The 27,858-nt window shown below is 42.6% G+C and overlaps 1 protein-coding gene across 1 annotated transcript; it reads left to right on the forward strand.

Annotated features, from left to right (window-relative positions):
- LOC138753026 (E3 ubiquitin-protein ligase TRIM39-like) lies at positions 1 to 27,480 on the forward strand. The gene is made up of 9 exons (XM_069915620.1): positions 1 to 91; positions 583 to 758; positions 3,299 to 3,419; positions 4,418 to 4,491; positions 6,692 to 6,787; positions 9,830 to 10,063; positions 18,152 to 18,174; positions 18,272 to 18,390; positions 20,626 to 27,480. The coding sequence occupies exons 1-9, from the start codon at positions 1 to 3 to the stop codon at positions 21,156 to 21,158; spliced, it is 1,467 nt and encodes a 488-aa protein (XP_069771721.1). The 3' UTR covers positions 21,159 to 27,480.
- Positions 27,481 to 27,858: the final 378 nt, after the last annotated feature.

Raw genomic sequence — 27,858 nt, forward strand, 5'->3', positions numbered from 1 at the left:
ATGTCCCTACTCTCCATTGCCAAAGAGCAGGTCCAGAAGGCATCTTTGAGATCAATTACACTGAACCAATCTTACCCATCAGCATATAAAGGTTAGATACAACCGGATAACGGGTGAGAATAATTTTGTTTAACTCTCTCAAATCCTGTACTAATCAGTATGTGCCATCTGGTTTTTTGGACAGGTAGAATTGGAGTATTAAAGGGTGACATGCAGGGTTTGAGTATACCGTCTTTCACCAATTGGTCAATTACTGGCTGCAGCCCCTTTCGGCCAGCCATAGGAATCGGATACTGTTTTCGTCAAACTACCTGGTCGGGGTCCTTTAGAGTAACTTGCAGGGGAGGAACATCTAACCCTCCTCTATTACCTCTTTTTGCCCATACCCTAGGGTTTATTAGTCCCCGATACTCCTCCGTCAGCACATAAAATTGAACCCCGATACCTGATCCCTGTGGTCTGGTACCGATAGCCAATTGGTCCTGTAAATCACGTCCCAACAAGCAAACCCCAGCTTGGGGAACTAGTAAAATATCCTCTGTTACAATTTTTCCTCCCATTTGTATCTTTACATTCTTTTAGGGACCGCAAAATCTCTCCCCCCCACCCCTGAAATCATCACCGTCCCTTCTGTAGTAACACCCTCGTGCCATCGTAAAATACTAGACCGGGCTGCTCCGGAGTCTACTAGGAAAGTCATTTTGTCACCGTGGGGTCCTACCCTTAAATTTACCAATGGTTCTCCATGTAGCCCCACGGTATGCATTGGCTGAGAACCGTGACCCCCCTATTCATAATCTGCCTCCATCAATGCGTAAGATCACGAGGAGTCATGTGATGGAGTAGTGGCCGGTTGGGGAACTCCAGCCCTCTACAGAAAAGTAAAAAAAAGACAGTGAAAAAACGAAGGCACCAACACAAAAACCAAAATAAAGTGAAAATAAAGGTGTGGATAAAATGGCAGCGAAAAAAGAAAAGCCAAAAGCAACGGGAAGAAGAGAAGAAGAAAGGACGTCGGAAGAAGAAGGGGAAGGCCTTACCTGTCCGAGAAGGCCCGCCGCAGAGAGAGAAGCCCGCTCCCTAAGGTCAGCTGAAGCCCCGAACTCGGGACTACAAAAGTGGCTCACGGAGCCAAACAAAAGTGCGCAACCGCGCAAGACAAAAATAACACTGACGGGAGGGGGGACCAGCTGAGGAGTTGATCTCCACAGCTGAGAATGACAGCCACAACAAAGCAGCAAGAGGAAAACACAGAAAATAACAAGAACAAGAAAGAAGAGAGTAAAAAGAAATCAAAGAAACAACAGATGACCAACCCAGAGGAAGAAGACCAGCAGCAAGACACTTCTAGTAAAAATAAGAAGACCAAAAATACCCAACAAAATAAAACAAACAACCCAACAAGAAAACCAGAAGAGACAGAGGTAAAGGATACAGATCCTGGAATGGACTCAGAAGAAGAAGAGGAAGAAGACAGAGAAATGGAAGATGAATGGATATTTTTTTTTAAAGAATATATGGAATCAGTGAAAGAATGGGAATCACAAGAATTCAGTGAAATAAAAAGAAGAGTAAAAAGTACAGAAGAAAAAATGAATAGATTAGAGATGATCATGTCAGATATAGGAAAAAGAGTGGACAAGGTGGAAGAACGAGAAACAGCCATAGAAATGGAAGTAGATGATTTAAAAAAGAAATTAGAAGAATCTGATAAAAAAGTTAAAGAGACACAAGAGCTGTTAGCTCAGAAGATAGATCTAATGGAAAATTATAATAGAAGAAACAATATAAAGATAGTGGGCCTTAAGGAAGATGAAGAAGGCAAGAATATGAAAGAATTTATAAAAGAGTGGATCCCCAGGATCCTAGGAAGACCAGAACTACAGGAAGAAATGGAAATAGAAAGGGCACACAGAACATTAGCTCCTAAACCACAACCACAACAAAAACCAAGATCCATTCTAGTAAAATTCTTAAGATATACAACAAGAGAAAATATATTGGAGAAAGCAATGAGGAAAATAAGAGAAGACAAAAAACCACTGGAATACAAAGGTCAAAAAATTTTTTTCTATCCAGATATAAGTTTTGAACTCCTGAAGAAGAGGAAGGAGTTTAATGCAGCAAAAACGATCCTATGGAAAAAAGGATATAAATTTATGCTAAAGTATCCAGTGGTACTTAAAATAATTATTCCAGGGCAGCAAAACAGACTATTCTTGGATCCGGAGGAAGCAAGAAAATTTGCAGAACAACTACAAAACAGACAGAGAGAGGAAGATATGTAACGAGAACAAAAATGACCACAAACTATATGTATGTGAGTATGTAGGTATATATATATTTATATATATATATATATATATATATATATATGTATGTATGTATGTATGGGTATGTGTATATGTATATATAAAAAAAATAGAATATAGGTAAGAACTAAGAAGGGAAAGAAAGGGAAGAAAGGAAGTATGGGGGGAATTAAGAGAGTGACCTTTGATGTATATGAAAATTAAAATCTTTTCTGCGGGGGGCTGGGTGGGGAAGAGTTGCAGTCACTGCGAAATCAGTTGACGCTTGCGAGTGAATTCGCAAATCCAAATGGAGAGGGGAGATGTGGTTGCCCGACAAGGGATAAAGGTCAACTCAGGAAGGGGAGGGGATAGTGGGGTTAAAGAAATTTTTGATAGGAGAATAAGGGAAATGTTTTATGTTTTAGAAATGTTGTCTTATAAAGTGTTCAAAAAAAGAAAGCAGAAATGGATAAGAAGAAAAGGTGATGATGAGGAAACGGAAAGGAAAGATAAACAAAGTATGAAATGGCTATGTTGAACTATATGACTTTAAATATTAATGGAATACATAACCAAATCAAAAGGAAGAAACTGCTAAATTTACTGAAAAAAGAAAAAATTGATATAGCATTCGTACAAGAAATACACTTAACTGAAGTGGAGCACAAGAAATTAAAGAGAGATTGGATAGGACATGTAACAGCAGTGTCATATAATTCAAAAGCTAGAGGTGTAGCTATATTAATCAGTAAAAATGTACCAATCAAAATAGAAGAGGAAATAATAGATCCAGCAAGGAGATATGTAATGATAAAATGTCAGATATATTCGGAGTTGTGGAATTTACTCAATGTATATTCACCTAATGAAGAAGATCAAAAATTTATGCAAGATTAATGCGTAAGATCGCGTCTCCCTGGCCCGCATCAAGCATTCCCTCTTAAAGTGTCCCTCCTTTTTACAATAATAGCAAACTAATACTCCTGTCTCCCAATTTCTGCCAGGGTCTCCACGGGGTCCCGGGAACGGTTGCCATCCCCGGAATCCTCCTCTACCCCTACCTCTGCTCTGGTCTCTACTTCCCCACTCCCGGCGCTCCTCCCAACATCCAGGAGCCGACACATGGTTCCTAACACTTCCTTGCTTTCCATCCACAACTTCCTTTACTGCCTGCATCAAAATCTTAGCCTTTCCTTTCTGTTTTTCTTCAGACGTCTGGACGTATGCCCTTTGTGCGATCTGCAAAAGCTGTGATAGTCCCTGTTTATGCCAATTCTCCGTCTTTTGTAATTTATTCCTGATATCTGGAGCTGAATTAGTAACAAAACTCATCAATACCAACTGTTCACCTTCTAGGGATTCTATATCCAACCCCCCCCCCCCCATATTGCTGTATGGCCGCACGTAATCTAGTCAGAAATGCAGAGGGGGTCTCCTCAGGACCTTGGGGAACCTCAAATGCCTTCTTAAAGTTCTGTCCTTTTGGAACAGACTCCTTCATTCCTTTTATTAGATTAACCCTATACTCATCCATTCGCTTGCGACCATCATTAGTAGTCTTATCCCAATTTGGGTTTACCAGGGGAAATTTAGCTTCTCCAGGTATTGCCCCTGGCCCCCCTTGGTGTTCCCTATCCCAGACTCTGATTCCTGCCTGGCGGATCATTCCACGCTCATCCAAAGTAAATAGAGCCTTAAAGATAGACATTAATTCATCCCAGGTATATATAATAGGCCCCAAGAATTGATCTAATTGTTCTGCACATCCCTGAGGGTCTTCTACCAGAGAGGTCATTTCCTTTTTAAAATTGTGCACCTCAGTACAGTACTTCAGGCTCTTACAAAAGGAGCCTCTACCCTTCACTTTGCTCCCATCAGGAAGGAGGTACAGGAGCCTGAAGCCGAGCAACCGGCGGCACCACACAAGGTCAGCTTCTTGTCCACTGCCTTCAGATTCCTGAATGGACAATAAACTTTGGTTTTTGGTCTTGCACCACTTTTATGGATTGGGCAAAGTGGTTTCTATCCATGTTTGCACTGCAAAACCAGGAATTTCGTGTCCTGTGAATGACCATAAAGTCGGGATCTACTGCAGAAGACGGGCTCAGCCGTTTGATTGACAGCGGGATTTGGAGAGGTTCTCGCGAGATCGGGATTTGTCAGCAGTGCAGTCACCCCGGAGCCGGCAGCCGTCATGGTGAGCGGTCGCCGAGTAGCGGTTGGGGTTCCGGGGGGGGAAAGCGATTGTGGGGGGAGAGGGTGCAAGCTCTGCGCATCGTGGCAGCGGGAAGGAAGGAGGAGTAGAGAAGGCCACTCCGCGAGCCTCGGTCTTTCCTCCAGGCCTGAGCCCGGGGCCGGGTGTCCGGCTGCTCCACACCCTGATCACGCTGTGTCCGTTGCAGCCCAAAGTCCCAGCGTCTGCAGACACCGTGGTTGAAGTCGAAACTCAGCAGGTCCAACATGTCTCCCTGCATAAATGAATCGTTTGGGGGGCAATATCCATGTTTAATGTGTTAATTCTTCACTTAAAGGAGCAGGGGTTGCTTCTCGGACCATCCCAATCTCAGAGAAAACCTGAGCCAAATTGGTCAATGGGAACAAAACATCATGTACAAAACAGAAAACCGTTCCAAGTTTCTTCACACCCCGATCGACACTTTCCATCCATAAATATTGTAGCATTTGTTCTCTTAATACAAAGTTGGCACCACTATGGCACCTGATGGCTTCTTCCCATACACTACCCCTCCGTCTCAGTGCCCAGTAACAAGAGGACTCTGGACTGGTACTTCCCCACAGCACCCTCACCAAGCAAGCCTCAGCTCGTCGCCTGGAATGTGCCAGTCGGCCGCATTCCCTCTCCAACATCTCCGTGTGCTGAAAGAAGAATGGGTATCAGGCAGAACAAAGCGCGCCTTTCACTGAGTTGATGGTCTTGCTGTAGTCCTTAACCTTTAAGAAGAATTTGGACCGGTCCATGGATGGGAGGGGTGATGGACTGGGTGCAGGTCAGTGGGACTAGGGAAAACAATGGCTAGCCAAAGGGCCCTATTTCTGTACTGTAGTGTTGTATGGTTCTGGATGTCTGACATAGTGTGCATCCCCGAGAATAGGTCATAGATCAGAGAGTCCTCTGAAACACTGTTGATGGGATGAACAGTGATAACGAACCTTGCACCTGTTTCTACACAGTCTTAGCGAATCTGTATTCAGCAAAGAGGAGGGCGACAGTCTCCACACCACCCCAGTCATAATGGGTACAACTAGGGTGACCAGATGTCTGGTTTTAGGCTGGGTAATCTGGCTTTTGAGGACACAATGTTGGGGAGGGGAGGGGAGAAACTCCTGCCCGGCATGTGGAAAGGAGTTTGTTGAGGGAACTCTCCGCGCCATAGCAAATCTGGCTGAGAAACGTCGAAAACTGGACCTGAACAGGGCAGAGAAGGAGAGGAAACCTCACTGCCAGAAACATCGGGAAGAACTGAAGCTGTTTTGTGAAACCGACCAGCAACTGATCTGCCTGGTTAATGCAGCTTCGCGGGAACCAAGTCTCACAATTTCAGGCCCAGAGAAGGTGGTGCTGAAATTTCCAAGGTATTGCGGGATTTTGCTGCTTTAGACGTGACAAAAGTGGAGGGGTACGAAGGGGAGGTGTGGCATTGCTTGTTGGGGAAGATATTACACCGGTGCTGAGGCAAGATAGACTGGAGGATTCATCAATGTGTTCAGGATTGCATTTTACAGCAGTAAGTTGAGGTGCCAACTGGAGGAGAAGGCAGTGTTAGATCTATTGTTAGAGAACAGAATAGGGCAGGTGACACAAGTGTGCGTTGGTGAAAACTTTGGATCCAGTGATCATGGGTCCATTCGCTTCACCCTAAATATGGAAAGGGATAGGTCAGGTCCGAGGTTGAAGGTCTTCAATTGGGGAAGGCCAGATTTGAAGAAATGAGAAAAGGTTTGCAGAAAATTGTATGGGCTGATCTTTTTTTCTAGGGTGACCAGATGTTGGTTTTAGGCTGGGTAATCTGGCTTTTGAGGACACAATGTTAGGGAGGGGAGGGGAGAAACTCCTGCCCGGCATGTAGAAAGGAGTTTGTGGAGGGAACTCTCCGGGCCATGGCAAATCTGGCTGAGAAACGTCGAAAACTGGACCTGAATAGGGCAGAGAAGGAGAGGAAACCTCACTGCCAGAAACATCAGGAAGAACTGAAGCTGTTTTGTGAAACTGACCAGCAACTGATCTGCCTGGTTTGTACAGCTTCGCGGGAACCAAGTCTCACAACTTCAGGCCTAGAGATGAAGGTGCTGAAATTTACAAAGTTTGATCACGTGGTTGCATAATTGTTCCTCATTGTCTAACACTTTTATTCTCTGATTCTCAAACCCAATCCCAGGATCCGGTGAAATCTTGCTTGGAATCAGTCACCAAAAAGAAATCACTGATGGAGGAAATGGAGCAGCAACAGAAACGGAGGATTTCTCGGGTTCGGGTGAGGTTTCCCAGTTTCGATTTCCTGGTCTTGTGTAGATCTGATCTTTGATGCATGATGTCGTGGGGCGGTGCAGTGACACAGGTTGTACTGATGTTTCGTTGTTCAATCTGGATAAGTGTGAGGTGGTGCATTTTGGAAGGACAAATGAGAAGGCTGATTATAGGGTTTATGGTAGATGTGGATGAAAAGAGGGACCCTGAGGTTGAAACCCATACATCCCTTCTCAAGGTCGCAGCACAAGTTGATAGGATAGTTAAGAAGGTCTATGGAATACTGGGCTTCATTAATGGGAGATTGAGGTCATGTTGCAACTCTACAAATCTCTAGTGAGACCACACTTAGTATTGTGTTCAGTTCTAGTCACCTCATTATAGGAAGGATATAGAAGCTATGGAGAGGGTACAGAAGAGATTTACCTGGATGTTTCCTTGAATGGTAAACAAGTCTTGTGAGGCAAGGTTAGCAGAGCTGAACATTCTTTATTCAACCTGGTCATGTGTGAAAGTTGGACCCTTTTGGCAAGAAATTTCTGAAGTATTAAGAATTACAAGGGTGACCCTTCCCAGGTGATCAGGAACTTTATTTGATAGATATAAGTAATGATCTCACAGTTTAAAATTTTGTTGTGCATCAGTCATGGGGAAGTTGGACTCCCCAATTACTTGGCAAGGTGGATAGCAGAGATGGATTGTTGCTACCAATGGAAAATTTAATCTGCAATTTAAGGAACATTCACGACATGTTTCTTAAAATATGGTGACCATATTTGAACTGTTGGTGCTCAACTTTGACAATGCTGCTAAGTTCAAAAGTAATTTCTCCCTGAATCGTGAGGTTAATTTAAATTGTGAGCTCTGACGGTTCACACAAACGGGGGAAACAGAAGGGGGGTAGAGTTTTTCTTTTTTTTTTTGCTTTATACAAAATTTAATAAATATATGTGTGTATATATTATATTTTATTGAAATGTTATAATTGATAATTTTTATGAAAAATAAAAAATAAAGTATTCAAAGAAAAAGTTAGTAGAGCAGGGTCTTTTCTCTTTGGAGTGTAGAAGGATGGAAGGAGATGATAGAGGTCTCCAAAAGTAGGCACCTCTGAAATGAAATTAGACTCCAAAAGAACACAGCAAACTATCTCTTCAAAGCATACAGATTTTTATTAGGGGATGTCTCAAGTAGACCCCTTTCTGAAGTCTCAGCTCTCAGTTCCAAAATACAGAGGTGTGCTTTTATATTTATACAATTTCAAATGGGTAAGGGGAAAACGACCCTCACTCTTAATATTACGTCATTCAATATATAAAAAAATTAGTTTCCTAGCCCCAACACCTGGCTTTTTGGTGTTTACTTTCACAAGCAGAATGGAATGTTCTATGGTCTAGCTTTGCCTTGAATATGCTAGCTTTATCTCAACCTTTAATTGCATTTTTGCAAGCTATCTTATCTGTTCTATTCTCACAGCATGTTTGCAAGGCCATATTTTCAGCTGACTTAACTGTTTTCAGCTATCTTATGACACACTAAAGGTTTGTCAGCCATCTTGTCTGTCTCTAAATTTTAAAACCAAAAGCTTTAGGACTGAGATATAAACTATACTTCCATAAGAGGAATACACAGGCTGGCAGAACATCAAAGGCCAAAGGACCTCTACTGTTCCGGTGCTCTGGTTCAATCTCGACAGTCCTGGTTCCCAACCCCACACTGACTCGTTCTCTTACCCAACTCTCCCATGTTCTAGTCCCTACCAACCTCATCTGTGATACCTCACATGTCCTCCTTCACTTCAACAACGTACAATTCCTTGGTCTGGATCCTCTCATTTCACTTCATGTCCCCCACAATGAAGGTCTCAAAGCCCTCTGTTTCTTCCTCAACAAGAGACCTAACCAGTCCCCTCCTCCACCACCACCCTCCCCTGTCTGGCAGAACTTATACTAAGACCTCTTTCACTCTTAACCCATGCCCTTTTTTTTTTAAATCCCTTCTAACCTCATTTTAAAAAGCCTGCATGTATTTATCTTTATAATTTTATATCCCAAAATGTATGGAATTTGTAGGTTAATTTGTGTGTTTGGGTGGCACGGGCTCATGGGCTTATGTCGGTATTGTTAAAAATACCGACATAAAATGCACTCTACTCCATCTGGGCACATTACAACCAGACCACATCAGCATCAACTTCTCCAATTTTCATAAACCCTGCCCCAATTCTCTCTCTTTCCCTGTGGAGTTTCTCTCGCATTATGTTTTCTTCAACCTCAATACCTGCAGATGTTCCTGTTTAAGCCTCACTATTCCCTATCCCTCTGTCCCCTATCCTCCAGCTCCCGACCTCATTCCCTTCTCTGTCCAATAGCTTCCCTATCAGCTATACTTTCCCTATTAGCTTTTTTCTCTTCCACCCACCCACCTGTACCCACCTATGATCACTAACCTATCAGACTGTGATCCTCCCCCTGCCCCTTCCTCTCTCCTCTTTCCCCACCCCACCTTTTAATTCAGGTGCCTGCCTGTTTTTCATTTGTGCCTTGATGAAGGGCACAGGCTAACACATTGAATACCCTTCACTTCCGATAGGTGCTGCATGACCTGCTGAGTTTCTCCAGCACATTTGTGTGGTTTGCACATTTTTATGACCGAGTCCACTTCCCAAAGACATTCTGTTGGTGACAGCAAATGATTCTGGTAAAACGGGGCAGGGTGTGAATTAGGTGGGAGTTCATGGGATATGAAAGAGAATAGGATGATGGGAAAGGATAAATGAATGGGGTTGATGGGATGATGAGATTACCCTCACTACATTCCAGAAACATCCATACAAGCAATTGAATTGTCAAGGCAAAGAAAGCTACAGATACAATGCAGGTCAATGTGACTGTTATGTATAGGGATGGACAGTGGGCAGTATAGATATGGTGGGCCAAAGGGCCTATTTGTGTACACTGTGGCCCCATGATCTGGGATTGAAGGTCCATCCATGTCATGGGAAATAGAACACAAAATATTATATTAATCTTCATATTTCATTTATCAGGAGGAGACGTGCAGCGTTCACACCCAGATCACTTCCCAATTTAATGAGATGCACCAGCTTCTCACAGTGAAAGAGCGACGCTTACACCAGAATCTCAGGGAAGAAGAGGAGAGGATTCTGAAACCAATGGAGAAGAATCTTCGAGAGATTGAAAAGAATTTAAATTCAATTAAAGAGGAAATGTCAAAGTTGCAGGAGCAGATGGATGAAAAAGACAGTGTGATATTTCTGAAGGTGAGGGATTACATCACGGGTTGACTCAGTGGAAATGCACAGTCCCAGAAAGATACATGACAGTTCAGAAATAAATGCAGCCTTTTCCAGTTCTTCTTAACTAGATAAATGTTCTGTCAATTCCAGAGCTGAAGTCCTCTTGTTCCCAAATTGAAATTCCTCACACAATGGTCGTAGTATCTCTGGACAGCTACAAAGCACATTCAATTTCTGATAGGGATTTTTAAAAACAAATTGACATTTTATGTTTGAATTTTGGCCTCCTCAGAAGCAGGGATAACTGTTCCACTCCCATTCAATCAAATTCATCGTTGATCTCAAATTCCTCTGCCTGATCATCTTCAACATCTCATCCACATCAAACTGCACAGCCTGAAAGTTGCATCCACTCAGTCATGGCACAATTTTTCACCAACTTTTCAGAATCAGAATTTATCATCATGACTAAGTCTCAGAATTTGGTGGTTTGAAGCAACATCAAAGGGTAAACATTCATATTATAAACCATCCAACAGCAGTAATATATTTTTTAAAAATTAAATGGTAGTGCACGAAAAATAAGGCAGTGCCTTTGGTTTATTCATCATTCAAGAATCTGATGGCAGCGGGGAAGAAGCTGACCCTGTGGCGTTGAGTTCTCATCTTTAGGTTCCTGTACCTCCTTCCCAATGGTAGCAGAGTGAAGAGGGCATGGCCTGGGTGGTGGAGGTCTTTGAAGATAGAGGCTGCTTTTTTTTTAAGAGTCCACCTCGTGTAGATGTCCGTGATGGAGTGAAGTCTGCTGCCAGTGAACAACCATCTGGCGTTTTTTCTTGTGCTGAGATTTGGTGCCTACATACCAGACTGATGCCATCAGCCGGAATGCTCTCCACAGTACACCTGTAGAAGTTTCCAAGAGTCTTCAGTGATTTACCAAATCTCTTCAAGCACCACAGAAAGTGGAGGAGTCACGTGATGGAGTAGTGGCCGGCAGGGGAATACCAGCCCTCTCCAGAAAAGAAGAAATAAAGTGAAGAAAATACAAAATTCAAGAAATACAAAACATAACAAATAAAAGATAAAGTTGTAGAGAAAAGAAAGGAAAGGCACCCAAGAAGGAAAAAGTAAAAACAACGGGAAAAAAGAAGAAAAGATGCCGGAAGAGAAAGGAGAAGGCTTTACCTGCATGAAGAAATAGGGAGCCGTCGTGGAGAAGAGAGCCCATTCTCCAAGGTTGGTGACGACCCCGCAGAGTCGCGACCCCCCTGACTGCTGGACTGCAAAAATGTCTCTCTGAGCCAAACAAAAGTGCGCAGTGCGCTTACTAAGGAGAACACTGATGGGAGCTCAGCTGAGGAGCGGTCAAACACAAAACAACCAGCTGAGGGATCCCCAACACCAGGGCTCTCAGCTGAAAGAAGAGGAAAGTGACAGGAAAGGGAGTGATAGGAAAGAAGAACAGCAATAGGAGGCCCAACAGATGAGTAGCCCAGAAGAAGAGGACCAACAGCCAAGCAAGAAGAAGCCCAGCAAAGTGACCATCAGCAAGAGGACCAACAGCCAAGCAAGAAGAAGCCCAGCAAAGTGAGACAAGCAACTCATCAGGAAAGTCAGAAGAGACACCGATACAAGGAAGAGAAGAAAAAGAAGGCACAAACACAGGTGGAGACACAGAAGAAGAAGACGAAGAAGACCAAGATCTGCACAGAGAAATAGAAGGTTAAACTGATGGACAGAATATAGATTTTTAAAAAATTTGAAGAACAAATGAAAGCGTTAAAAGAATGGTTCACATTAGAATTTAGTGAAATGAAAAGTGCAAAAGAAAAAGTGAGTAGAATAGAGCTGGTCATGACAGAAAGAGGGAAAAGATTAGAAAATGTGGATGAACAAGAAACGGCTGTAGAAATGGAAGTGAACGACTTAAAAATAAAATTGGAAGAAAGTGACAAAAAAGTTAGAGTTACAGGAGTTGTTCGCTCAGAAAATGGATATAATGGAAAATTATAGTAGGCGAAACCACATAAAGATAGTGGGACAAAAGGAAGATGAAGACGGCAAAGATATGAAGGAATTTGTAAAAGAATGGATCCCAAAGGTCCTGTGAATGACAGAAATGCAGGAAGGAATGGAAATAGAAAGGGCACACAGAACACTAGCCCCGAAACCACTGTCACATCAAAAACCAAGATCCGTTTTAGTAAAATTTTTGAGATATACGACAAGAGAAAATATACTGGAGTGGGCAAGGAATAAAATTAGAGTAGACAAAAAACATTTTTTTTTACCCAGACATCAGTTTTGAACTCTTAAAGAAGAGGAAGGAGTTTAATACAGCAAAATCGATCCTATGGAAAAAAGGTTATAAATTTATGTTAAGATATCCAGCTGTGCTTAAAATATTTATCCCTGGGGAGCAAAACAGACTGTTCTCAGATCCGGAGGCAGCACAAGAATGTGCAGAATGCCTGCAGGACAGAAGTAGAGATGAAGAGATGTAACAGGAATGAAGAATGGCGATAAAATACATATAAAGATGTAAAGATAATGCATATGTAAGAACTAGAGAAGGGAAGAAAGGAAGTAAGGGGGGGAAAAAAGGTGAGCTTTGTTATATGTGTAAATAAAAGTCTTTTCTGGGGGGGTTGGGTGGGAGAATAACCGTCACAGTGAAATCAGTTGACGCTTGTGAGCGGGTTTGCAATCCAAATGGAGAGGGGAGTTGTGGTTGCCTGCAAGGGATAAGGGGGAACTCAAAGAGAGGCGGGGGGGGGCATTTGGGGCTAAGGGAATATTGGATGTGGGAGTTGTTGAAGTATTTTATGTTTAAAATGTGTTGTCATACATTGAGTTTAAAAAGGGAAAAATGAGAGATGAAAAGGGGGATGGTGGTGGTGAGGAAGCGGAAATGAGGTGTAAACAGGGTATGAGATGGTCATGTTGAGTTATATGACTATAAACATTAATGGAATACATAACCAAATTATACATAAGAGACTATTAAATTTCCTGAAAAAAGAAGAAAATAGACATAGCATTTGTGCAGGAAACGCATCTAACTGAAGTGGAACATAATAAATTAAAGAGAGACTGGGTAGGGCACGTAACGGCAGCATCATATAATTCACAAGCTAGAGGTGTAGCTATATTAATTAATAAAAATGTACCAGTCAAAATAGAGGAGGAAATAATAGATCCAGCAGGGAGGTATGTAATGATAAAGTGTCAAATATATTCAGAATTTTGGAATTTGATCAATATATATGCACCTAATGAAGAGGATCAAAAGTTTATGCAAGATGTCTTTTTGAAGATTGTAGATACACAGGGGAATATATTGATAGGAAGGGATTTTAATATTAATTTGGATCCAATGTTGGATAAAACTGGACAAAAGACTAGCAAAAAGAATAAAGTGAACAAATTTATGGTTAAATCAATGCAGGAAAGGAAACTTTTGGATATATGGAGGAGGCAGCACCCAAGGGAGAAGGAATACTCATATTATTCGAGTAGACATAAAACATACTCAAGGATTGATATGTTTTTGTTGTCGGCCCATATTCAAGGCAGAGTGAGGAAAACTAAATATAAAGCTAGATTGCTATCTGATCATTCACCCCTGTTATTAGCAATAGAACTGGAGGACGTCCCTCCAAACATATAGGAGGTTAAACTCCATGCTACTTAAAAGGTAGGAATTTATAGAGAGTTCATTGAATGCCAAATTAAAATGTACTTTGAAATAAATACGGAATCAGTGAAAGACAAATTTATATTATGGGATGCAATGAAAGCCTTCATTAGAGGGCAGATAATAAGTTATGTAACTAAGATGAAAAAACTACAATCGGGAAATAGAACAGCTAGAAAGAGAGATAGTAAGTACAGAAAAGGAACTGGCAACAAGGGATGATATAACAAAAAGAAGAGAATTGGCAGACAAAAAAATAAAATACAAAACATTACAAACGTATAAGGTGGAGAAGAACATAATGAAAATAAAGCAAAATTATTATGAACTAGGAGAAAAAACACAAAATATTTGCCTGGCAACTAAAAACAGAACAAACTAAAAGAACTGTATTGGCATCAAGGAAAAAGGACAAACTAACTACACATAATCCAATGGAGATTAATGAGAACTTTAAAGAATTTTATGAACAATTATACCAAACTGAGGAGGAGGGGAAAGATGATAAAATAGAAGAATTATTAGCTAAAATTGAACTGCCGAAAATGCAAGAAGAGGAACAAAACAAATTGATAAAACCATTTGAAATAGAGGAAGTACAGGGTATATTAAAAAAGCTGCCAAACAATAAAACACTTGGAGAGGATGGATTCCCAATAGATTTCTATAAAACATTTAAAGAGTTATTAATTCCTCCTCTCCAGGAAGTAATGAACCAGATAGAAGAAACACAAAACTTGCCAGATTCATGTAAGACATCAATAATTACAGTAATACCAAAGACGGGGAAGGATCCACTAACACCAGCATCATATAGACCAATATCTCTACTTAATTCAGATTATAAGATAATAGCAAAATTATTAGCAAACAGATTGGCCGACTGTGTACCAAATATAATCAAACTGGATTTATTAAGAAAAGACGAACAACAGATAATGTCTGTAAATTTATTAATCTAATTAATGCAGTTCAAGGAAATAAGAAGCCAACAGTGGATGTTGGTTTAGTCGCAGAAAAAGCCTTTGACATGGTAGAATGGAATTATTTATTCAATGTATTACAGAGGTTCAATCTACCAGAAAAATATATTAATTGGATTAAAGCATTATATAATGGACCATTGGTGAAGGTAACAGTAAATGGATATGTATCGAACCAATTTAAATTAAGTAGGTCAACTAGGCAGGGATGTCCATTATTTCCCTCACTGTTTGCTTTAGCAATAGAACCATTGGCAGAACTGATAAGAACAGAAAATAAAATAAAAGGGATAAAAATAAAGGAGAAGGAATATAAAATCAGTTTATTTGCAGATGACGTTATAATATACTTAACAGAACCAGAAATATCAATAAAAGAATTACATAGGAAATTGAAGAATATGGAGAAATATCGGGGTACAAGATCAGTGATGCCAATGAGTAATGAGGATTATACAGAATTTAAAGAAGAATCACCTTGATTCACCTTGATGGCAGAGGTCAACAGCATCGAGTCCACGCTGCTGAAGATCCAGCTGCGCTGGATGGGTCACGTCTCCAGAATGGAGGACCATCGCCTTCCCAAGATCGTATTATATGGCGAGCTCTCCACTGGCCACCGTGACAGAGGTGCACCAAAGAAAAGGTTCAAGGACTGCCTAAAGAAATCTCTTGGTGCCTGCCACATTGACCACCGCCAGTGGGCTGATAACGCCTCAAACCGTGCATCTTGGCGCCTCACAGTTTGGCGGGCAGCAGCCTCCTTTGAAGAAGACCGCAGAGCCCACCTCACTGACAAAAGGCAAAGGAGGAAAAACCCAACACCCAACCCCAACCAACCAATTTTGCCTTGCAACCGCTGCAATCGTGTCTGCCTGTCCCGCATCGGACTTGTCAGCCACAAACGAGCCTGCAGCTGACGTGGACTTTTTACCCCCTCCATAAATCTTCGTCCGCGAAGCCAAGCCAAAGAAGAAAGAAAGAAAGAAAAAGAAAAGAAAGAAGAATCATCATTTAAATGGCAAACACAAGCAATCCGATACCTAGGTATTAGGTTAGATAATAATTTAAGCCACTTGTACAAATTAAATTATCAGTCACTAATAAAGAAATTGCAGGAAGACTTAGAACATTGGAAAGAATTACCGCTAACGTTGATAGGGAGGGTAAATTGCATTAAAATGAATGTCTTCCCAAGGATACAATACTTTTTTCGATCGTTACCAATTCCCTTAACAGAGAAATTCATTAATGAACTAAAGAGAATAATAAGGAAGTTTTTATGGAAAGGGGGGGAAACCGAGGACAGCGTTAGATAAATTAACAGAGAGGTACAACCAAGGTGGTTTGCAGTGACCAAACTTAAAAAATTATTATAGAGCAGCACAATTAAGGTATTTATCAGATTTTTATCAGACAAGGGAAAAACCAGATTGGACTAAGAGCTAGATAAAATAGGGGAGAAGGTACGGAACATATACTTTATAAGTGGGATGAAAAGCTGGTACGATATAAAAGCTCACAAGTATTGCATCATTTACTCAATATATGGAAGAAAATTCACTTAGAAAGGAAAAAAAACAAATGACCAACTACCAAAATTATTATGGACGCAAAATCAGATAATCCCTTTTACAATAGATAACCTTTCCTTTAGAGAATGGGGGAGAAAAGGAATTAAAAGAATAGAAAATTGTTTTTTGGGAAAAAATTTATTAACATTTGAACAAATGAAGTACAAATATGGAGTAACTCATGGTACAATGTTTGCATACTATCAACTGAAAGCCTACTTAAAGGATAAATTGGGAAACAGACTGAGATTACCTGAAGGAAGCAGCTTTGAATATGTGATTACAGACACAATGATAATTAAAAGATATACGTCAAGCTGCAAGAGAAGGAAAATGATGAAATAAGCTATAAACCCAAACAAAAGTAGGAAAAATATTTAAACATAAAGATAAAAAAAATCCATGCTCTGGATCTATGAAGAATATAATAAAAATGAGGTTATGCATGATACAGTATAATTGGTTACACAGGTTATATATCATGTCCCAAAAGTTAAACAAAAAAATGGGATCCAACATTATCAGATAGATGTTTTCGCTGTAAGAAGGAAACGGGAACAACAGTACATGAAATTTGGGCATGTGAGAAAGTGAAAAAGTTTTGGGAAGATCTAAATCAGATATTAAATAAAATCACAAAAAGCAACATACCAAAAAATCCAGAGATCTTTCTTCTAAGTAACATAAGAAGTAAAGAATTAGACCTTAAACTGGATGAAGCGCAAAAAAAAATATTATGTCAACTTGGAAATCAGAAGAGAGCCTGAGAGTACAGCAATGGTACATGGAAATGAATAAATGTATTCCATTGGAAAAAATAACATATAATGTAAAAAATAAAGTCACATTATTTGAACAAATTTGGGAACCGTACATAGAACATAACTGAGAGGGCTTGCCTCAGACCTCCACCCCCTAAAATGAGAAGACAAAATGACCTGATCCTGTGTGTAAAAGTAGATGACACATTTTTATTATTTATTTTTCATTGTGTGATGACATTGTTTAATGGTTTTATTGTATTGTATATATTGTATTGGTTTTGGAGGTGGGAGGGAAGGTAGGGGGGTAAAAAGGGGAGAAAATGCCACTGTGTATATGTATGTATTTTGGTTGATATGGTTCACAGTGAGAAAAATAAAAAAATTATTTTAAAAAAAAAGCACCACACAAAGTATAGCTGCTGGCAGGGCTTCTTTGTGATTGCATCAACATGTAGGCTCCAGGATGGATCCTTGGAGATGTTAACACCCAGGAATGTGATGTTCTTGACCTTCTCCACCACTGAGCCCTTAATGAGGACTGGGTTGTGTTCCCCTGACTCTCTCCTGAAGTCCACAATAATTTCCTCAGTTTTGCTAATGTTGAGCGCAAGGTTGTGCTGTTACACCACTCAAAGAGCGGATCTATCTCCCTCCTGTACGCTTACTTATTGCTGTTTGTGTTTCAGCCAAGAACTCTTCAAACTTGTAGATAGCACTGGAGTTGTGCCTGACAACACAGTTGTGGGTGAAAAATTAGTATAAGAGGTGGGCTAAGCACACATCCCTGGGGTGTACCTGTATGGATAATCACTGAGGAAGAGACGTTTCTTCCAATTTGTACTGATTGTTGTCTTCCAATGAGAAAGTCAAGGATCCAGTTGCAGGGGGTGGGGAGGTACAGAGGCCCATGGTTCTGGACTATCTTCCATGTTTCTCCATGTCTCCAGGAATATTTTTCTGTCTGTGTGTCAGTGGGTATGAGGGTTGGGAAGTGGGTGTTTGCAGCAGGTTGTAATAATTTGGGTGAAATTCCTGCTGTGGGGATGTGGACATTCAGTCTTGTCCAATTCACATTTGTGTTTCATTTATTTCAGGAAGAAGTTTGTCGGAAGAGGAGGTAGGAAATGCTCTTGGCTGAAACTCTGCATGGAATTGTAAAATAGCTCCAAAGAAGCCTGATGCTCGGTTTATACAATGTGGTTTAATACTTTCAGGATGAGTGATGACAATGAATCTTTATCAGTGACTGATGGTGCCCTGGAGATTGAAAAATTTGATCACTCGTCCTTGTTGAACGTTGTGTTAAAAGAAACGTGTGATGCCATCAATCGAGGTAAAACATGAACAGTTACCTTTGTCTTTGTGGGTGAAATACTTTCAGATTGATATGAGATGCAAAAACTGCCCTTAATGATGGGGTGAATATGAAACTTTGGGCAGCATGTTTAGCAAACCGGTTAGCGGTAGGCTCTTATATTGCCAGTGACCCGGTTCCAATCCGGCGCTCTCTGTGAGGAGTGTGTACTTTCTCTTCGTGTCCACATGGGTATACTCCAGGTGCTCTGGTTTCCTCCCACCCTTGAAAACACATTCCGGATTACAGGATGATTTGGGTGTGATTGGACAGCACGTGTTGTAATGGCCAGAATCAGCTTTTACTGTGCTGTAAATTAAATTTTAAAATGCCATTTTATTCCAGCCTGAGTTTATTCCAGAGATGTGTTGGAATCCAACCACGGAAGCTGGAGGATTCAATTGTGAGGGGAACAGATAAGAGGTTCTGTGAAAGAAATCAAGAATCTGGGTGCCAGGGTTCGGAGTATCTCAGATTGAGTTTATGGGATTTTCAAGAGGGAGGGGTGAGCAGCCAGATGTTTTATAAAATCTTTTATTTTCATAAATATAGATAGTAATTCTCCAACACCAAAGTATATGAAACTTGTTCTTACAAAAAAAACAAACAACAGAACAAAACAAACCACCCCCCCCCCCCCCCCCCCCCACTTTTCACAGTATAAATCCACACAGTCAGGGATCACATTAGCCCTTTTCCATTGGCACCCTGTCTACGAATTTACTGGGACAGGGTCCAGTGGAAAAGGAACACTGTTTTAACATCGGCATCAATTGACGCCATTTCACGCCGGGGTGAACGGCCTCTACCCCATCTCATATCCTGGCGTTTGCTGACGTTGGCGTGCTGATAAAACCAGTGGAAAAGAGACAGCAGAAAGTCACCTGTTTACAATTGAAGATAGAACACTCCAAACCTGCTCCGATGCAACTATCCAGTGGAGGGGAGTCAGATTTCCAAGAACAGTGGAACCCAGTTCGAACACAATGGTTTGGGTCCAACATATCAGAGAGTGAAAAAAGTGGGGTCATGCTAAATTCTTGGTGGCAGAACTCTCCTCCCCCTTTCTCGGCAACACTACCCCACTCCCCTTTCTCAGCAACACACAACACCATCCCAACTCTTTCCCCTTTATGAATCCCCACCATGATGAACATTACTGAACTTACCTTAATTATTTAGACGCGCCACTTCTAAACATCCGCTGCGCCACGGGGTGGCCATCCCGGGTACTGCATGTTTTAAAATGGGCTCGCTTAACGTCCTATCTCAAAGAATGGAATGTGGTCGTTAAGGGGTCCAATGACTCATCGCGCTATATCCAAATTCGTATTAAATCAGGGCACGTTAAATTGGGGTTGCACTATAATTGCAATACATTTCTTAGCCACTTTTAAGGCTATTTTGGAATTTAGTTAGGTTATTGCTTATTTCAATAAAGTTGCCCAAAAGATAAAGCTCAGGGTCACCTGTGAAAGTCACCCCTGTTATCCTTGTTAATATTTCAGTAATATCCTGCCACAAACGACCACGTAGCATGTCCCTCTTTCTGTCCCACACCTGTTCTGATACTTGCGATTTTGATTTGTGCAACTACTGTGATGTGAGATATAATTGGTGTAGGAAGTTATATTGCACTAATTGTATTTTGTATTTATAATTGACATCATATTATTCCAAACACCAATTAGACCAACATCTTCCCATTATTGCAACACCTAGGTCCGACTCCCATCTTTCTCTCGATCGTGTAAACCTGGTTTTGAACTTTCATTTTGTAAAGTATAATACATACATAATACCTTGTGTTTAAAAGATGGTCTGCAGATGCTATGATTGCAGTTTCAAACAACAAAATGTCAGAGAATCTTAGCAGGCCAAGCTCATTCTTTACTGCAAAGCAATATCACCAACATTTCAGACTTGAGCCTTTCGTCAACCCTTCGCTCCAACTCTCCATCCCCACCTGCAATTTCTTGGTCGTCTCACACTGGCCCTCTCTCATCTGCACGCCAACCCCTCCCAATTACCCCAGGAAACCCCCTCCCCCCCCCCCCCCCCCCGCCCGAACCTCCACTACTCTGGAACAATTTTGTTCTCCATCAGTGTAGTTGGGGCCTCTCCCCGGTCCCGACGCTGTGCTGCTAGAGTTTCCTCCCCATGCCCCACTCTGATCTCTGGGTTCTCTAATTCTCTGTTTCTCCCCACACCCAGTCTCCGTCACCCTGGATGTGGACACAGCAAATCCAAAGCTCGAGGTGTCTGAGGATCGGAAGAGAGTGAGACTGACTGAGACTCGGAGGGATCTCCCTGACACCGGGAAGAGGTTCACATACTGGCTTTGTGTGCTGGGATTGGAGGAATTCACCTCGGGGAGACATTACTGGGAGGTGGAGGTGTCGGGGAATCGACGCTGGTGTCTGGGTATCGCCACAGAGTCTGTGGGGAGAAAGGGATGGACTGACCTGACCCCGGAGACTGGAGTATGGAGCATTGGGCGGGTAGATGATGGGTTTTATATGAACACCTCCCCTCGATCCGATCTCCCTGCTGGTGCCATTCCTGGGACAGTAGGGATTGATCTCAGTTACGAGTCTGGGACTGTTTCATTTTACTGCGCTGACACCAAGTCCCATCTTCACACCTTCACTGGGAATAAATTCACGGGGAAACTTTATCCCTTCTTCCGGACTTGGGATGTGAACAAGTGGCTGAGAATATGCCCCGGTCCCGTTCTCCATCTGTAAATGCTTCGGGTCCTGGGACCAGCATCAGGTGCGGGGTCAGGGATGATGGGGGGGGGGACAAACCCCGGTGTGTGATTGGGTCCTGTTGAATCCCCAAATTCCTCATTATAAATCCTTAATGAGTCTGTAAATAAATAAAAAAATTATGGAGCAGCCAGAGCTTCTGTAACGAGGAGCGGAAACACAGTGCTGCTCTGGTCAGGCTTTAATCTGATTTTTCAAACCCTTCAACCATTCTATCAGTGCCCAAGATGGTTGCCCCTGTGTTTGTATATCTTTGCCTCTGGATTCTGCGGGACTCGCTGAGTTTCTCCACCACTTTCCTGTTTTAACTTTTATATTGCCTTGTCCCATTGACCTGCATCCGTGTCATAGCCCTCTTTCCCCCTCCCAATAATATACCTTTCCATTTCTTTCTTAAATGTCACACTTGAGCCTGCATTCACCTCTTCAGCCCCAGAAACCTTGCACAAACATCTTAATTTCTGCCGCCTCTCAAGACAAGTTCAGGTAAGAATTAATGAAAATGTTAAAACGTTCTCTTGTGTTCTTTTCTGAATTATTGCTTGGCTTGACAACCTAACGAGCCTTCAATCCACATAGAATGATTCTGTGGTTTATGAGAGGTGAACACACCTTAATTCCAGATGGTTTTCTTTTTAACACACCCTGTGTCTCAAAAATGCTTGGGTGGTATTGTCATTTTGAAATTGTAAAAGGCCTGGAAAAGGACAAGCAACATGATGATTCCTCAGATTTGAAATAAAATATTTCAGAAATTACAATGACACATTTTTACAGAAATAGTCTGAACTCCAGATGAGCTTGTTATAGGGATTCTTTCAGCTGTCCATGTGGACAGTGATTCTTTGGCAGTAGGAGACAACGCTGTGGTTGTTCACGATCTGTGCAACATTGTTTACAAGAGAAAGTTTTTGAAGCTGGACGTTATCCGCGTCATCGGTGAGTGAATAAATTATTGTGTTCTCTCTCTGGCCCAGGGAAGTCCAGGAAATGTTAGTTGGTTATAAGTTGAAAGCAGGAGAACTGGGTTTCTTTTGCAGTAACCAGGCACGATCTGGGTATGTGTGTAATCCCGTTGATAGAATACATTTAGCTAAACCTTTCTCTGGCTAATGGGAGGAGAAATTGTTCAATTTGAGGGTGAATTCCTCCTGGTGAACGAGTTGGGTTGCTGGAAGGAATTGGTTGGGCCTGTTCAAGGATGAAGATGTGGGCCTTCAGACCAAACTGATGGGTGTAGAAGGACTGAAGGTCCATGGTAAAGACCAATCAGAGAATTGGAAAGTGGCATTGGGCACATTAGGTGTATGTTAGAGGGAGGAATGGTATACAGTTCAGATTTCAGGCATCACATTTCTTTTTTCTGCCAGCATGGCAGAAATGGTGGTGTAAATCTTGGGTACCTATACGTCTTTCCAGATGGCAGCAGTGAGAACAGAACATGTGCTGGGTGGTGAGGGTCTTTAATGATTGCTGCTGCTCTCTGATGGCAGCGTTCCCTGCAGATGTACTCAATAATGGGGAGGGTTTTGCTTGTAATGTCCCGGGCTGTGTCCACTTCCTTTTGGAGGGCTTTCTGATGAGGGGTGTTGGTGTTCCCATACCAGACCATGATGCAGCATACTTTCCACCACATATCTGTAGAAATTTCCCAAGGATTCTGTTGTCATACCAAACCTCCACAAACTCCTGTAGAAGAAAGGCCCTTTCAGGTGGACCCTCTGCATTGAGGGCGGCGGCAGGAGTGGATGTTAACCTGCAGACTCACCTTTCAGGTGGCAACCCTAAAAGGCTGCTTGCTTGCAACATTGCCTGGTCCACCTGAAAGGGCCTGTTAAACCAGAGGTGCCGCGGGACACCCTCTGGAGCTGGTAGACTGGAGCTGTAGCTCTGCCCACCATCGTGACATCAATTGAAGCGCGTCGAAGCAGAAGAACACAGGATTATGGCGGACCTGGAGCAGGCAAGGGAAATACTTATGATGTTATCAGCTTGTGTCAGTGTTCAGGCTGAGATACGCTGAATCCTTGGTAGGGCCATTAATGCTATTGAAGCTCTTCTCACCTCCTTGACAACCCAGTCACCGCCTGTACCTGCTTGTCCACTTCTGACTGGCATACTGCATTCTCCTCCTTCAGATCAGCAAGCATTGCTCTCTCCTCCAGTGTCATCTCTGCACGCAGGTGCTCTCTTCTCCTTGTCAAGTGCTGTCATCATGCTCTCCAACTCCTTAGAAAGAAGCTGAGCCTTTGTCAACCTCTGACACTTGTGTTTTGGACAGGGTTCTGTGGGTAATCAGGAAAAGGGCATCCATATTGGGATTATGTGCTTTTCAATACATAAAACCTCAATGATACTATACCTGCTGCTCTGGTGATAGTCCTGCCTTGCCACTTTCACAGACATTGAGTTCTGTGTTGTCTCTTTCGGGGACGTCCATATCCGTGCCAGTGGAATCATCTGCGGTGACCTGCCCCTCTTCGGCCTACAAGTCTCCCCCATTAGCGCTGCTGGTTGTGGCCTGAACTGCTTCAGGGACGGGCACTGGTGAATCAGGGCTCTTGAGAGCACTGACTACACTCAAGGGTGTTGCTGAGTCGCTGGTCCCCCAGATATTGTGGCATTGCTCGAAGTACTGCCACTCCTGTTGTGATCCAGCACTGAGTGGAACTTTTTCCTCAGACTCTTTAGGTTGGTCATTACTACAGATGTTACCACATGCTGAAAATGCACTGGCCAGTCGTTCAAATGTAGGACCATTCCTCACGGTCCCCGTGAGCTCCCTTTTCTGGGCTTTTCGATGGTCAAGAAGCAGTTTTTTCTCTGCATCTTCCCAATTTGAACCCATAATGTCACTGATCATGTAAGCGTCACGTCAAATCTACTGCAAAATGAGACCGTACCTGCAATGCCCTGTGTGCACACTGTTAGGTGTTTCAAAATTTGCACTCATGCATTGCATCCTGACAACGTCACTGCGACATCATCAGCCTGCCCCTAAGCAGCCGCTTACAGTCTGTCTACATTCAGGTGTGTCAGGGGAGCTCGGCTCTCCGCCGATTATCCCTCCCGGAGGAGGGTTGTTTCGAAGCTTTCAGGTGAGCACTTCCATAGCTGCATAGGGGGAGAATTTGCGGCTTTACGATAGGGTGTTCAGGCTACCTGAAAGGGCCTGAAGAGGCACTGGTGTGCTTTCTTCAAGATGCCATTGGTGTGTTGGGTCCAGGAAAGATCCTTTGATAGTGATTCCCAAGAATCTAAAGGCACTTTCAGGTGGCCAATTGTAAAGCTGCAATATGTGGGCGTCGGGAGGCCACGTGAATGCACAGGAGGTGCCTGCGAGGCGAACTTTGTAACTGCGGCGAACTGTGCCGCAGCACAATGGTCCTCCCCAGCCATCTGAATCCAGCCACCTGACAGCTCCTCTCCCAGCTGCCCCTTCCCCCGGCGCAGGACGTCAGGGCAGGGGCAGCTGGCGTTGGCTGTTAGTGTGGGGACTGTGGGGCTGGAGTGGTCAGCGGGCGAGTACGGGGCTGGGGTGGTCGGCCCCCTTCTTCCCTGCTGGCCGCCCCAGCCCTGTACTCCCCCACCAGGGCAGAGCGATCAGTGTGGGGACATCTCGCATGGGACGTCCCTGTGCTGGCTGTCCCAGCTCTGACAGCCAGCCATCCCAAATCTGACAGCCCGAAGGGACAGGAGCTGGAGTGCGCTCAGATGTGCATCTGGTGCAGCTGTCCCTTCAGGTGGCCAGCGCTGTGCTTTTAGCGCTGCCTCCTGAACGACAATTCAAAGGGCCACTTCCTCCTCTTCAGGCGCATTCTTAGCGGAGAATGTACCTGAAGAAGCCTAAAATGTGCTCACCCTCTCCACCTCTGATTTCCCCCATTGATCACTGGATTGTAAACCTCTGGTTTTCCTTTGCTGAAGTCAACAACCAGCTCCTAAGTTTTGGTGATGATGAGTGAATTCAGCCAAGTTTTCGATCTCCATCCTGTATGCTGATTCATCCCCTTCCTTTATACAGCCCTGGTAGGTGCTGACAGGTACCAGTTGAAAACTAGCTGTAAGAAAATGGCTTTAAAATATGTTCTCAGAATGAATAGGTCCTCTGACATAACACTGGCAACTGACTAACCCTCAAAGTAATTCCAATATTTCAAAAAAATATTAAAATTATAGGAAAAAACTATCAGTTTAAATTGGGATTCTTTATTCATGTTAGAATAAACCAGTCATGGAGTCAAATAGAGTGGAAAGAGGCCCTTTGGCCTGACTAGCCAATGCCAGCCATTATCCCTGTCCAATTTTCTTTTCTGAAACATTGCCTCAACCACCCCATCCAGAAAGGGTTCCAGGATGGAGAGAATTCAAGTGATAAATGAGATGGAAAAAGCTGGATTATTCTGCTCTGACCAAGGGAGTTTTCGGGGCTTTCACAGGAGTTTACTAGGTGGAGATGCAAATGAAAATTACTCCTCTATTCAGAGGAAGGGCCGTTGACGTGACACTTTGACTTGATTTACACAGATGCTAGTTAACTGGCGGAGATCTTCCTGCTTTTGTATTTCTGTTATACATTCATATCCCCACGACGTCACTGACTCTTGCCTTCCTCCCACTTGAGCTCAGGGTGGTAAGTGGATGTGTTAGCCTTCATTAGTTGGGGGGGGGTGTGGGGTGGGGGGGGCGGGGATTGAGTTCAAGAGCCGTAATGTTGTAGCTCGACAAAAATTTAGTTGGACCACACTTGGAATATCACATTCATTTCTGGCCACCTTGTTACAGCAAGGATATAGGTGCCTTGGAGAGGTTGCAGAGATTAACCAGGATTTTGCCTGGATTGGAGAACCTGTCTTATGAAGCAAGGTTCAAGTTTATCACTTTCTGATTGTAATATATACAACCCAATGAAACAGCAATTCTTCAGACCATGGGGCACACACAATGCACAGTCCATAAAGGCCACCTGAAAGGGCCTGAAAAGGCCCTGGTGTGGTTTCTTCAAGATGCCATTGGTGTGTTGGACCAGGTTCCATTCCTGTCACATTGATACCCACTACAGTGTCTGGATCAGAAAGTTCCTTTACTGGAACCATATTATCAGCTGAACTGGTTTGATCTTTTGTTTCTTCCACACAGCATCCAGTTCATCCCATTATTTTTAGAATTGTTTTGATAGATTTTCCCATCCATCAACATGGATGCAAGCCAAAATGATCTAATCATTTTTGCAGCTTTTAACACTCAGAGATTATATGGTGGTGTCTGATTGCAGAAACCTGAGCTATTGCTGCTATTTCTTGAGTGGTGCTCAGTTTCATTGTGTGATGAAATTTGACATCAGCAATGGTGACCCTGGTGCAAATTGCAGAACAAGGAGCACAACAGCTTGAACAAGGTGTCTGTGGTTTAAATATGGGCAGGGGGTATTGTTAAGAATGCTGCAGGGCAGTAAACAGGCCATTTGGCCCTTTCAGTTTGTGCTGACCATCATCTCCCTTGTCCCTCTGACCTGATCCCATCCACGTACCAATCCAATGTATTCTTAAAACACACGCTCAAGTCTGAATTCACGTCAGATGGCAGCTTATTCCACACTCCCACCACTCTCTTGAGTGAAGAACTTCCCCCTAAATCTTTCCCCCTTCATAAAATTATGACCTCTCTGATATTGAATGTAATATTTTTCCAAATTTAAATCTGTCATTACATCCTGGAGCCACTGCCCAGGAGTTGGTGGGAGTTCATTTTCCCACTTCATTAACACCTCTCGTCTGGCTATCAGCGTACGAAAAGCTAAAACCTTCTCTTGAGATACCAACAAAGGTATAGTTGAATTGCGAAATGAAACCAAACAAGGCAATTAGAAGGCATGGATTTATTTTAGTCTTAAAAATTGTTGATAAAGATTGAAAATGTCCATTCAGAGATTAGTATCATAGTTGGCTCTTTTAGGCAGTTTGGGCTGCTCTGGCGCTGCTCCGTTTGGCTTCTGGAGGTAGCGACCTGATCCAGTTCCATTCTTTTTTGTTTGCTTTTAGAAGTGACCTTGATGAGAGGGAGGGGTTAGATTAGTGTTAATTTAGGTTTTTTAAAAAAAATGTTGTCTAATTAGGGTTAATAGATGATTGTCCTAGACTATAACATTATTTGATATTTTACCAAGTTATGAGCAGAATGCTTAAAATGATGCTCAAGTGATTTTCTTTTTAATTGTTAATTAGTGCATTTTTACCATGTATATGTTATGATATTTCCTTTGTTATATTACTGCAACGTGTATATGGGATTATTATATTGAACTCAATAAAAACATTTTAAGAAGTAAACTATGACCTCTTATATTTTATATCTCCCCCAATCGGAGTGGTAAAAGCCGACTCGCATTCTCTCAAAAATCTTGTAAACCTCTATGAAATCTCCCCTCATTCTTCTTCGATTAAGCCTCCGATGAGCTGCTATGTGACCCCCTTCCCCCCCCCCCCCCAGAACCAGTGATAGGAGGCTAAACTTCTGGTGCCATTACTGTCCACTGCTCTTGGGTGGTCATCCATGCCTTCGCATCAGTGGTCATGGCAAGGGCCGACTAAGGTTGAGATGAGTGGGCTTTAGTTGGTCAATCGTAAATGTCTCTGGATGCACCCCAATGCCCAGTACACAAGTTGTACAATTGTTT

This window comes from Narcine bancroftii, chromosome 2 (assembly GCF_036971445.1).
Source record: "Narcine bancroftii isolate sNarBan1 chromosome 2, sNarBan1.hap1, whole genome shotgun sequence".
Lineage (NCBI taxonomy): Eukaryota > Metazoa > Chordata > Chondrichthyes > Torpediniformes > Narcinidae > Narcine > Narcine bancroftii.